General features: G+C 47.4%; 1 protein-coding gene across 1 annotated transcript in view; it reads right to left on the bottom strand.

The window, feature by feature from the left end:
• Window positions 1-14,092, bottom strand: part of LOC148539012 (cytochrome P450 2W1-like) — an 83,710-nt gene that overhangs the window by 37,316 nt on the left and 32,302 nt on the right. The window contains exons 3-4 of the mRNA XM_088451869.1: window positions 10,700-10,849; window positions 6,442-6,599 (exon numbers count right to left, since the gene is read on the bottom strand). Of these exons, the coding sequence (XP_088307995.1) occupies window positions 6,442-6,599; window positions 10,700-10,849 (308 nt within the window). The remainder of the gene's footprint in view (window positions 1-6,441; window positions 6,600-10,699; window positions 10,850-14,092) is intronic.

Here is a 14,092-nt window from a genome sequence, read left to right as displayed (position 1 = left end):
TTAAAGATGTTTTAAGAAGAGGGTATGGCCTAGAGTAGTATGGAGTAGGTTGGCAATTCCCTGCTTGCCTTCATAAATCCAGCTATAGTATTCGTTTCCGGCGGCTGGACCTGCCTATCTCTGTGCCTGGCTGCGGTGTGACTGCCATCAACCCCTCAGCGGTTCTTAGATCAGTAAATGCCTTTTGTATCACCCACTTGTCCTGGGTCCTGGGTCTCCCTGTCTCCCCTGCCTCTGCACAGTGCTTGCCTGTATTCTGTTCCCTCCCTGAACTTTGCTACATTGATGCTTACCTCTGTGGGACTTTGTGCATACCTTCACTTGGCCACTTGCCTGTCATGGGTAAAATGGGTCAAGCTGCATTGGCGGCCAGTTGTCTGTAAAAATTTGCCTGCAAGTCTTCTGTGGTTTCCCTCCTGGAGGGTGCTCAATCTGGGTCCTCGCAAGAGGATATGGCGGATGATTCCCTTTTGTCTGAGAAGAGGGTCACTGATAAAATAGTTAATGGTCCAGGTAGGTCTTTCACTGATCCGACATGATCACCAGAAGATGCGGGAGAGGGTTGGAGTGGCTGGGAGTGGCTGAGCACAGGATTTCTGATCTAGAATATGCTGTTTGTCTTATGCAAAGTGATTTGGCTGCTGTTAAGGAGCAGATGGCTTTCTACAAGCACAATATGTCTGACCTGGAGTGCTGCCTTGAGGGCTCCCGCCCTGAAAACTTCCTTGAGACTTGGCTGTTAACAACTTTCAGCAAAGATGTCTTATCTGCACATTTTGCCGTTGAACGTGTGCAAGCTCCTCCACCTGGTGCTCCCATGCGCACGTTCATTTCCAAGCTTCTTCATTATAGAGACCGGGACACTATCCTGCATCTGGTGAGAGGTCCAGGTCCTTTGAAATTTGAGAACCACACTGTGTCTGTCTTCCCGGACTTTGCCCTGGATGTTCAAAAGTCTCGCTCCCACCTTCCACAGGTCAAGTGGAGACTGTGGGACTTGCAGCAACCATATTCCATGCTATTCCTGGCTCAACTGTGAGTGGTGGCGGATGGTGGGACACATTTCTTCAATTCTCCTGTGGAAGCTACTGCCTGGCTAGAGAGACCTCCTGTTGCCGGTCCTCCTGGTGATCAATGACGGTCTTTTTTGCATTATGTACTTTATTATATTTTTTTACATGTTTTTGGGCAGGTATATAGTTTGGTGGTCCTGGGGCTCCTGGCTCTGCTATATATCACCTTTTTCGTGTGCTGGGGAGGGTGTGGGATGAGTAACATAGTTCATTAAATTTATTTATGTACAACATTTTTCTTTTTATGTTCTTATTTTGTGCATTGTGCAGTGTGGGGTCTACTTGGCAGCCCAATTCCCTCCTTTCTTTCTCCATGGGTCTTCTTCATGCAGCTTCCTTAGCCTCTCCGTCCAGTATTTTCCTCTGATTTTCTGTTATGTATTACTTATGGGAGGTCCTTTGTACTAGGGTTTAGGGCTATCTTTTTATGTTGGATTCAACTGCTGCATTCCTCCTCAACTGCTCGCGCAACAGTTAATGGGTTTACCTCTCAATTATTTCCCCTGGGTCATGGCACCAGACACTGATGCCCTTTGTCACCTGCACTATTTGCTCTTGCAATCGAACCCTTAGCTTGTTAGATATGTGCCTACTCATGTATTCATGGTCTCCATGGTTGGGTATTCATGGACACCATTGCCTTATAGGTGATATGTTTTTGTTTCTGGGGGATGCCAATGCTCCCTTGCGCAAATTGTTGAGCACAGTAAATATATTATTCCTGCCTTATGATTAACTAGCTGAAGTACCTGGCGTTACCTGGGTTTAAATCTTCAAGTTATTAATTTTTATTCTGTGATGTCGTCCAAATCCATCCAGTGGAAGGCCCAGGACAGGCTCCCTGGGTCAAAGCTCTTCCCTGCGCATTCCGCCATAAGATCCGACTGAGACCCAAGACACTCCATTAGGCATCCCAGACCAATTGCCACCCCTTTGTGAAGTTTTTGTCCAAATCCAGCCAGTGGAAGGCCCAGAACAGGCTCCCTGGGTCAAAGTTTTGCCCAGCATCCCATTTCAAAGTTCTGCCCACCATACACCAACGGGAGGTCTGTCAGGGACCTCAACCCCATATGTCTTCTTGGATCCAATGTTACCACTTTGTGAAGTTTTCGGCCAAATCCATCCAGTAGAAGGCTCAGAACAGGCTCCCCGGGTTAAAGTTCTGTCCCGCATACACCAACGGGAGGTCCGCCCGGGACCCTGTCTGTGACAGCTGTCACTGTGGAGGGAGAGATTACAGCCTCCCCGAATGAAGCAGAGATGGGGTAAAAACTTAACGGTCCCGACCATTCGGGAAGACTGTAATTTCCCACTCCCCGATGCCAGCTGTCACAGACAGCTTCCGAATGCCAGGTAATCACCATGCAATAAACGGGTCCTCGGTCGGATGACCCTGGTTACCCGTTTACACTGAGCGTGACCCGTGTAAAACCTTGCTCGAGACCCAGAAAGAAATGTCGGGTCGACCCGTAATTTTTTCCTAGGACCTGTCACAGTTGGTGTTAGTGAGTTAGCTGTCTCAGATGATGAACTGGAATCACTGGAGGCTGGCTGGACTGGAACCATGGGGAACATAAATAGCTTTTAATATAGGAATTGGGTAGCAGTGAGAACTGCCTTTGGTGATGAGTGACTGGAACTGGAAACTAGCAACGTTGGAGTGAGACCAGAAGGAACTTGGAGGGACCGGACTGGGATCGGCAGGTAGGCTGACTGAGCTGGTCGGGGTACCAGTAGATGAGCTTGCAGAATGATGGTAGCACGGAAGCTACTTGGTGCAGCTAATGAGCCGTGAGGTGAGTGGACTTGGAGGAACCGGACTGGGGCCGGCAGGAAGGCTGACTGAGCTGGTCGGTTTACTAGTAGATGGGCTTGCAGACGGATGGTAGAGTGGAAGCTACTTGTTGTGGCTTGGGAAGCCGTGGGTAGACGTTGGTAGCTGGGTGGCTACATGGAGCGGCTGGATAGCCGTGGGAGAAGCTGGTAGCTGGGTGGCTACGTGGAGCGGCTGGATAGCCATGGGTAGACGCTGGTACCTGGGTGGCTACATGGAGCGGCTGGATAGCCGCGGGTAAACGCTGGTAGCTGGGTGGCTACGTGGAGTGGCTGGATAGCCGTGGGTAGACGCTGGTAGCTGGGTGGCTACGTGGAGCGGCTGGATAGCCGTGGGTAGATGCTGGTAGCTGGATGGCTACGTGGAGCCGCTGGATAGCCGTGGGTAGACGCTGGTAGCTGGGTGGATACGTGGAGCGGCTGGATATCCATGGGTAGACGCTGGTAGCTGGGTGGCTACGTGGAGCGGCTGGATAGCCGTGGGTAGACGCTGTCACTGGGTGGCTACGTGGAGCGGCTGGATAGCCGTGGGAGAAGCTGGTAGCTGGGTGGCTACGTGGAGCGGCTGGATAGCCGTGGGAGAAGCTGGTAGCTGGGTGGCTACGTGGAGCGGCTGGATAGCCATGGGAGAAGCTGGTAGCATGGAAGCTACTTGGAGCGGCTTGGGAGCTGTAGGTGAGAGATGGTGGCGTGGAAGCTACTTGGTGCGGCCTGGGAGCCGTGGGTGAGAGATGGTAGCGTGGAAGCTACTTGGTGTGGCCTGGGAGCCGTGGGTGAGAGATGGTAGCATGGAAGCTACTTGGTTCGGCCTGGGAGCCGTGGGTGAGAGATGGTAGCGTGGAAGCTACTTGGTGCAGCCTGGGAGCCATGGGTGAGAGATGGTAGCGTGGAAGCTACTTGGTGCGGCCTGGGAGCCGTGGGTGAGAGATGGTAGCGTGGAAAAGCTACTTGGTGCGGCCTGGGAGCCGTGGGTGAGAGATGGTAGCGTGGAAGCTACTCGGTGCGGCCTGGGAGCCGTGTGGAGAAGCTGGTAGCGTGGAAGCTACTTGGAGCGGCCTGGGACATACTGGTACACAGAGGTACAGCTATAGCACAAGTAGTACACCACAGAATGTAATGAGATGTTCAAGCACTGAGTGCTATTAGAGGAGGATCTATATACCTAGAGTCTGGCAGCAATTGGTGTATACAGACAGGTGGTCTGGCAGTGGCATTCAGAGTAAGGCACAACATGCAGAGGGGGTAATCATCTCTGCAGCCCTTGAGAAACAGGACCACACCTATGATTCCAATTAAGACTAGCAATGCTCACAGACAGGGCAGAGTCCGGGTGATAATCAGTGTGGGGAGGAGAGCAGTCTGCACACACAGGGTTGTCACAGCCAGCATGATTCAGTCAGAGAAGATCTCCCAGTGGAATTACAAACACAAATCCATGGAGCTGCTGGCAGAGGTAAGTCTCAAAAGGTAAAAACTAGCCAGGATTGTGACAGGACCCTTTTCCACTGAGCGTTGACTCAGCAATAACAATTTTGCGACAGTGGAAATGTGGGACTGTGGGCCTGATTCAGAACCGCTCGCAAGCGCTATGTGCTTGCAAGCAGGTCAATTGTTAGGCAGTGTGCACGCACTGTGCATGCCCGACCCCCGGAGCAAGCGCAGAAAGCACTAGCTCCGGCGCTCGCATCCAAAAGGGGCGGCTGTTGATGTTGATCGACAGTTCGCCCTTTTTGGAGGGCGGGGCGGTGGCTGGGCAAATGGAGGCGTTCCTGCAGGAACGCCTGCTGTTTGTGGGTGGCCCTACTGACATCACTCATGATGTCAGTAGGTGGACTTCCTGCTCTATTAGAGCAGGAAGTCCACTGGGGCTTGCAGCAATGAGACCCTACCACAAGGGTCCCGACGCAAGCCCGATGGTCGCGATGGTCTTGACCATTGTGACCATCACCTGGCCGCTCGCATAAGCTGTGGGTGGTAACCCACAGCTATGAGAGTGGCCAGGAGGCCACAACTAAAAAAACAAGCGGCCGCCCTGATTAAGAGCAAGCGCTCGCTTTTTGCGAGCGCCTCTGAATCAGGCCCTGTGTATGTACTACTCTACCTGCTTTGAGCCCCCCCCACCCCTTGACCCACTAAAATACCTTTTAGTACACACAACTACTAGTTCCTTGCCATACAGTGTGTGCGTGCGTGCGTGCATGCGTGTGGTCAGTATCCAAATGTAAAAGTTTTGTCCGCCACTCTCATCATTTGTGGATCTGATACCTCCGATGCCCCTGTCACTCGGTCACCGCCACTGCATGTATTATGCGTTCCACCAGCCAGAAATACAGAAGTAGGGATTGCCATCAACCATCGATGATTCATAATCACCCACGAAACCTTGCTCCCAGCTTCTGATTGGCCCATGGGCAAGTCAGTCAAAGAACAGTGATGACCATCGGTTGGTGAAACCATCGATGATCATCCATTGCATAGTTGGTAACCTTCATGCCACTTGCTATATCGCCATCGATGGTAACCACACTGATGGCCATCCCTACACAGAGGAATACATTCCCACGTGACTCTCTTCAACAACCATTCAAATTGGATTGCATCACAGCATCATAAGTGTCATGTGACTCCTCACTGACCCGTTCTCCTAATGACATACGTGTATGCGCGCAATTGCACTTAAAAAGGGAACAAGTACAGATGAGGTTATTGCATAAGGTGTAGCTGTGAGAAGAAGGGTAGAGAGGTCCCTGCTTGTCTCAGCATATAGGGCCTGATTCAGCAAGGACCACAGTAGCAACGATGCGCACAATCAGTGGATTAATTCGTAATTGCGTATGCATCGCAGTGCACGTGCGCGAACTAGCAATTGTGATGGGAACTGCGTTTGCAGACCCAGAGCGCACTGATTGACAGGAAGTGCCATTTGTTGGTGGTGACGGGGGTTGGTCAGGCGAACTCAGGCGTGCCAGTGCATTGCCACACCGTTGCAGAGCTGTGCATAAATTATCCACTGCAATACCATACACAGCCTGAGGCCTCATATCGTACGCTGAAGTTAGCAATTCCTGAGTGAGGTCTGACCTGCCTTACCTGTGCGTATGGGTCTGATGTTACTCGATGTTAAAGTTTGTTTAGCTATATTGCCCAAGTATATGGATGAGTGTAAGGGGAAGCGGGCGTCCTTATGTTAGACTGTGATCGCAATGCGAATGCAAACATTTACGTATCACCGCTGATATTAGCAACTGCGGTGCATGCGTTCTAGCAGAATAGTGATCCTTGCTGAATCAGGCCCATAGTCTTCAGTCTTGAATAGAGTCTGATGTTGGGAAAAATTAGCATTCCTATTCAAAACTATAGTCAGTCTCTTCACCAGAAAATAAAAGCCCTGACATTGCCATTGTGTTACTAATTATATTTCTAGACTCATCTGGAATTTTAATTTACATGCATCATGTATCACAGCCAGCATAGGCTATTTTAATTGTTGTTGTTGTTTTTTTGGTTTGTTAGTATTATTATACTGATACTGTACCTTAGTAGGAGGGATACCAGTAAGAATAACAAGATCATCTATCAAGTTCACCATCTTCTGGAAAGTCGGGTTATCATAGTCAAAACGTCTCCCAAATAAAATCCGAAACGTTATGTTTGGGGGAGCACTATAAAATACTTTTTTCTCAAAAGGTTGACCTGGAATATAACACACAATAGTTGTTAACAGTACAGAAGTGTGATTCAAATAATACTTATGTCCAGGGGCAGGGCAATTTATTTTGGTACCAGAGACAAAGATGAATCCAGCCTTTCTATACGAATATATATATATATAATATATATATATATATATATATATATACATACACAGTAAAACCCAGCACTCACTCATCCATGTAAGTAACTGGGCTCCGTTGCCCTCCTAGGGGATATTGCTCCCCCCAAATGATCCACAATCCACAGAGGCGTCACTCAGAGACTTCGGTATAAAGTGAAAAAAAGCCCCACTACGGGGTCGCTTTTTAATGTGAGATACAGGTCATATAGGTCAATGTTTCGGGGACTGTATCCCCTTTATCAAGACAGCATTGTGACTGCAATAGCGATTACGCATGCAATTCAACTGTGATAGTATGCTAATTCATTAAGATCGCAATGCCATCGCAGCACTACATAAGGACGCCCACCTTACCTTACACACATCCGTACTATTTAGCAAGACTGCAAAAACATCGGTACAATAGAGTACCATCACAGCCTCACACACACTTGCACAAGGACAGACCTTACTCAGAAATTGCTAACCTCAGCGCACGCTATCAGGCCTTAGGCTGTGTAAGGCATCGCAGTGGATATTTTATGCACGCCCATGCTATGGCGTTCAAATGCACTGGCATGCCTGCATTTTGCCGACCACCCCCTGTCACCACCCACAAACGGTACATCACTTGGTGATGGTCTGTGTAGTCACTGTGATCGCAGTCCCGAGTGCAGGGACCGGTTTGCGCACTGTGATGCATACGCATGTGCAGAACGCAACAATCGGCCGATTGTGTGCATATTAGCAACTGCGATCCTTGCTGAATCAGGCTCGATATTTATGCAACCCCCCGTTGCAATCTAAAGCAGGGGTTCCCAACCACGGTCCTCAAGGCACACTAAAGGCTCCCATACATCAGCAATTGATTGTAGCAATCGTGCAATTTGCAATCGATTGTGTATAAAAATCTTTCCCTTTTTCAATTGATTGCTGATTGCAGAATTGCCACAATCAATTGAAAAAGGGAAAGATTTTTATACACAATCGATTGCAAATTGCACGATTGCTGCAATCAATTGCTGATGTATGGGGGCCTTAACAGTGCAGGTTTTAAGGATAGCCATAGCTGAGCACAGGTGACTTAATTAGTACCTTAGTTATTTTGATTTAACCATCTGTGCTTAAGCATGGATACCACTAAAACCAGGACTGTTAGTGTGCCTTGAGGACCAAGGTTGGGAATCACTGCTCTAAAGGGACACCAGGTTACTAACAGGTATGAATTAGATATTGTAGTTGTGCCTCCACCCAAACTATTTAAGGTTGTCCTGGGACAACCCTTTGACTAATAGTATAACATGCAATTTACTATACCACATGTACTTTCAATTACCACCTGGTTCCTTTATCTTCTACAGGATGTTACTACTCCGGAACTTTCCCTAGATATCTGCTCCAGGTAAATATTACACAATAATAACAGTTATAGCTTCATTTGTTTTGTTTTTATATAGTAGAATGGTAAAGAACATACATTTGTTATTTACTCATGTATAACATACACATACATGTATTGTAAATGTATACATCAAAATGTATACATTTACTAGAAATGCAGTTCCTGGTATTTTGCCGATAGTTTCAGTACCTGAGTTGCAAATATTGTCACTATAGAGGTTAAATTGTCCTTGCTTAACCTTAGTGGTGAAATGTCTCCACTAATTTAATAGTCACAGTTGTAATCCAAGGCAATAGGTATGTGTCCTTGTGTCACCCAGAGGAGTAGCGTGGAACCATGGTGCCCGGAGAAAGTGCATATTATAGCGCCCCCTCCCTGTAATGAACTGTGCCAGGGGGTATGGCCAGCCTGCGAGGGGAATACTGAAGTGGAGAAAAAGAGCAAACAGTGGCAGTATGACACTGGAGCATGGAGGTCCCATTGGGGTAATAGAATGCTTTGTTGAGGCACTGTCTGACATTAAGGGGTAGCTCCTTTGGCACTGCTTTATTTATGCACCTAGTATCTGACTTTTATCTCTTTTGAATCATTGTTATTAGCCAATGGAGCAGATTGTATTATATATTCTGAGCATTTAACTTAAATTGACAGAGTACATGTGCTAGAGTGAGATTCCACAGGGTGCACAGCTTATTACTGCAATTACTGCCCCAAGCAGCTATCACTGGAGTGGGGACACCTATGGGAAGCTCCCTTCTCAGCTATGCTCCTACTTCACAAATATACATTGCACCTATATTAATGTGAGTACTACTAATCATGCCATGTTCTGTCTACCACCATTATTATTTCAGGTCTCCTAATATTTTTTAAAAGACCTTTCAAATAACACTTTATGGTCATGCCTGGGAATACCACCATTACTTTAAATAGCAAAGCAGTGACTTTGTTTAATCTCATACCTTATAATTGAAGTTTAGGACTTTACCTCAGATGTGTCATACTGAGTAGCCCCCATGAATTCCAGAACCCTGGATGGTGCCCTCTGTCCTTTTTGGCCCCCGGAGCTCATGCTCCACCGGAACCACCCTCACTACTCCCCTGGTGTCACCTCATAGTCCCAGTCCTGCAAATAAAACCTAAGCTGATGCATTAGATGAATAATATATCTCGCTACTTCAACCAATGTATTCCTGTGGGATTAAGCAAAGCCAGAGCATAAGGCTGTGTGATGTATTAATAATCTAATATTCTTTATCTGCTGAGGAATTTACAGGAGATTTTGTTTCCACTGCTCCAAGATGGAATAAAGTTCCCCTCTAGAAGTTATAATGAATCTTTCACTATTTATCTGCTGCTCCCAGTTGAATCAAAACTCAATACTTTGTTAGAATGCACCATTCTTCCTTCCTTTCTTGGATCAGCCTATGCAGCTTCCTTATAAGGTGCCTGTATGGGATGCTCTCGGTAAACATGTAATTCCTTACATGGGAATTGTAGGGCTATATATACAGTATATATATATTCCTCCAAGTTGCTATTTAGATGAATGCATCAAAGCCTGCAGGTCACTGTAAAGTCTGTGCTAAGGAACTTAGGGCCTGATTCAGAGCCGCTCGTAAGCGGCCGCTCGTTCGCTCCGAGCGATGTTCGCACATCTGCGTATGGGTCGTAATGCGCATGCACCAACCAGTCATTGCGGTCGGAAATCGAGCGCTCACAAAATAGCGAGTGCCTGCTAATTTGAGTGACAGGATGAGGCGTTTGTGGGTGGTAACAGGGGAAGGTGCTTGAAAATGGGGAGTGGTGATCCGAACGCAGGCCTGCCAAAAGGTCAAAATGGGCATTTTAAGGGTGTGCATAATTAACAAAGCAGCGTCATCGACCACGTCACTTGGTTGTTTCTTAGCCTGAACTGTTCGCATGATTGCGGTAGGAAAATCCAACCACAAGCACTGCGAGCAGTTCAGATGCCTGTCGATGTACTCGATTAATCAAATAAATAGCGGAGATGACGTAGGATGTGAGCGGCCAGGGGGCGTCTTTACAAAATAGCGAGCGCATGTTTCGTTCGCTCGCTCAGACATAGAGGCGTCAACAGACCGCAAAGAGCGAGCGCTCAATTTAAATAGCCGGCCCCTTTTTCTGAATGAGCGAGCGCAAATAGCGTCCGGCTCTGAATCAGGCCCTTATACTCTTGAATATATCTTTTTTTCTCAATATATAAACTGTCCCTTGTGGGGTGCCAGAGGGCTATGTATGAGCTATTCTCTGTCCCTTTACTGCCGTGGCTAGTATCTGCACTGTTCCTGTTGTCTACCTGACACTGCTATACCTCAGCACTGCCTTTAGTGTCAGCAATAGGGAACTAGTATGAAGATTATGCCTTTGTGTTTCAATACAGCAGAATGAATAAAGCATTTCTGTTAAAGTACCAATAGACATGAAATGCCAATCACTCATTTATTAAGCCTTACATTGTTGAATAAATGGATCCCCTTTAAATATAATCCTATATGTTAAATTGATGTTTTATTTGCAGGAAAACATTGGGTCTGATGATATTGCATAACTCACCATTGTGAGACTTGATGAAATCATTCAAGTACTGTAGCTCCTCAATAATTCTGCCTTCAATGGATCTCTTCCCCATCCCAAGATCGCGTAGAATGGAAAGAGTAAATCTTCGGGTTATTTTCCATCCTTCCCCAGTGGAAAAAATTACTCCTAGAAGAGAAATACAGTAGGAGCAGGAGAGTCAGAGTGTATTTTATACCTCGGCATGAGTAATGAAGGTGTCAGGACCACACTGTTTGGGTGTGTGATGTGACCGCACCATGCTGTGACTTGTGGGCCCCTTTGCAGCAGTGCTGAGCTGGGAGTGGCCATGCCATTTTTGAGGTGCGCCAATGTATACGTGATAGTATAAATATTCAACCACATAAGTTAATATAAAACAGAAAAATAAATATGCCTGCACTCATTTTTACCCATATTGTTCATGGTATCAGCTGTGTGGCAGTATTAATGCCATATATAAATACAAATATCATTAACACAGCAAACCTGTGTGTATCTAGCAAATAAAAACTAGGTGATTTTAAGCAAAACATTTAAGCTTGCAGCTCATCGCCAAGGGGCCCCGAATCTCAGGAAATTTTTACACCTGAAATTCCCAATCTGCCTCTGGGTGTAGTGTATTTACGCCAGACACACGTGAGCAAAGATGTCACCTGATGAAAGTGTTACTTGTGCTGAGAGTTAAAGCAGCCATACTCCGAGCATCAGGGGTGTAGAGAGGGCGGTTCCACCGGACCGCAAGAGCCAAACTCGCCAGAGGCTGCTGCCCCTGCTAGCTGAAGTTGGACTCCGGAAACAGCTGTCAAATAGCTAACAGCCTGTCGGGTCTGTGTTCAGCCTGCTGGGTGCCATGTTCGTGCGTGTGACATCATTACGTCACATGAGTAAGTATGGTAAGGTAAGTCAGAGGGGTAAGGGTAAGGGGTTGGCTGGAGTGATGGGGCTGAAGACAAAGTGGGCTAGTCTGACAGGGGACTGGTGTGATGGTTGGGGATAGATCCCTTTCAGTAGATGTACCCTGACAACATCAGCTACTATCGACGTGGACATTGATCGGGAATAGTAACAAGTTTCTAAAGTAACAGCCTTTTAAGGGCATGGAACCGCACTTTCGCCCTCACTCCACGTCACATCTGGGAACATTAACTGAAGGGGACCTAACACAACCCTGGTTGACAACTGGCTGGTGTGACAGTGGGCTGAAGAGACGGGGCTGAACAGAAAGGGGTCTAGTGTGACAGGGGGCTGAGGAAACATGAGGGCTAAAGAAAGGGGGCTGAAGAGACAGTGGGTTGGTGTGAGAGGGGGTTGGAGTGACAGGGGGCTGGAGTGACGGAGACTGGTGTGCCATGAGGCAGGGGGATGGAGTGACGGGACAGGAGGCTGGGAAGACAGGGCAGGAGGTTGGAGAGACACAGGGGGCAGAAGGGTGTAAGGGACATGGGGCAGGAGGTGACACAAGGAGCACGAGTCTGGTTGTACCTTTGTTGTATGATGATGACATTGGTTACATTCCTACACAAACAGGCATCTTCCGGACCACGTGATTTCCTATAGTTATCAGGCTGATAATTGCACTATGTATGGCCGCAACTGAGCAGCAATTATTGCTCTATCGGGCATGAGAAATCTTTCAGCATGATCAACAGATGTCATAATTGGTATTCAAACCTGGCAGTGGATATACTCACCATTAGACTGACACACCAGTTATCTGACAGTGTAATGCAATGTCAGATAAATGGTCTGTCTGTCTGATGATGAGTTTTAGCTCACAGTGTATGGCTAGCATTAGATTTGATCAGGGTCATAGAGAGCCGGCCCGGGCCCTATTACTATCGGGGCGTGGCCTAATCATAGGAGACGTGACCATGCCCCTTTAGGGAAAAAAAAACTATTTGCAGCGCTGCGGAGCAGCACTGATCACTGGGGAGGGGGGTGCTGTGAGCATAAATCCAGGGGGTACACAATCAGTGTGATTGCTCCCCCCCACAGGCAGAGCAGAGGAGACTTCTGCTGCTTCTGCTCAGCGGCAGCAGTCTCCCTGGTCTCCCACTGCAGCCCAGCACACAGCAGTGTGTGCTTGGCTGCTGACAAACAAGAGGGAGGGGAGCAGCAGTGGATCTCGGGCCCCTGCTGGGCCCCTCCAACAGGTCTGGGCTCAGGTAAACAGTTCCTGCTCCCTCCCCTCTCAGTGCCTCTGGTCTTGATAACAATCGGGCTAGAATAGCATCAGAAAATTTGCATAACTTTTCCAGTTTAACACATCTATAATACAAGGTGTTTCGCTCACTATTGGCCCTAAACTTGTTCTTATAACTATTAAAGTAATTGACGTAATTTAGTGAAATGGGACACAGACATACCTTGGTCTATGAGAAACATGAGGAAGTCGTAGCAAGTGTGGAAAGTGTTCGCCATTAGCAACCAGGCCAGCTGTTCACCACCCTAGCCAGCAGCACAGTCCAAAATTCAAATAGGGGAGCCACACCAACTGCCAGTGAGGATTTAACTAGTGAGGATGCCAGTGAGGATGATAGTTGGTGTGGTTCCCCAATTTGAATATTGGTGTCCACATTCATCATGTCTGTGTGTAATCCGGGTTTCCACTACGCAACATTACTGAGGGATTGCACGATTACAGCATCGCAATTGTGCAATTGCTCAGTAATCAGTCATAAATCGCGCACATTAATGTAAAAAAACGACCGCGCGCGCTGGTCATTTTTTGACATTCTATTATCGCCCGAACATGCTGGTGAACCTGACAATAACCTCAGGTTGTGCATGTACGGGGACGATGGATGTGCCTACACTGAACGACTGAACATTCAGTGTAGGCAAATCACAGACTGCACAATTACAATGTCATAATCGTGAACTCGTTTCACAGTCGGCAAGTGGGTGTGCTCCTTTACTTTGGGGCCAATAGCAAGTAAAACACCCTGTAATAAACTCCTGAAGTCTGTCCTGTCTCCAACATGCATGCGTAGTGGGAGCCGGGGTGTGCACTCCCCCTAGAATAGGAGTTTTGCATAGATTGAAGTAACAATTGAAAATCTCAGTGCCAATAATACGAGGGTGGTTCAATAAATAAGGTAACAAGAACTCTCACGTGTGTATTGTTCTAATTTCCCGCCAGGCCAGAGCAGGTAAGACCACCGTTTCCCCTCACTGCCATTAGACTGTGCCTCATCAGTCATACTGTCCCAACATCAGTTGTAAGATGGCGGGGCTGGCGGAAACATGGTCACACATTGAGGTGCGTAGTGTGATCAGACTTCTGCATCTAAAGGGCACATCAGCAGCTGAAATTCATCCCCAACTAATCAAGGTGTACAGTGATAACTTCATGTCAAAGAAACAGGTTTGGTGCACTGCCTATCGTAA

Source organism: Taudactylus pleione, unplaced genomic scaffold (assembly GCF_031769625.1).
Source record: "Taudactylus pleione unplaced genomic scaffold, aTauple2 ptg000032l, whole genome shotgun sequence".
Classification (NCBI taxonomy): domain Eukaryota; kingdom Metazoa; phylum Chordata; class Amphibia; order Anura; family Myobatrachidae; genus Taudactylus; species Taudactylus pleione.
This window is presented reverse-complemented; position numbering and strand designations above follow the sequence as displayed.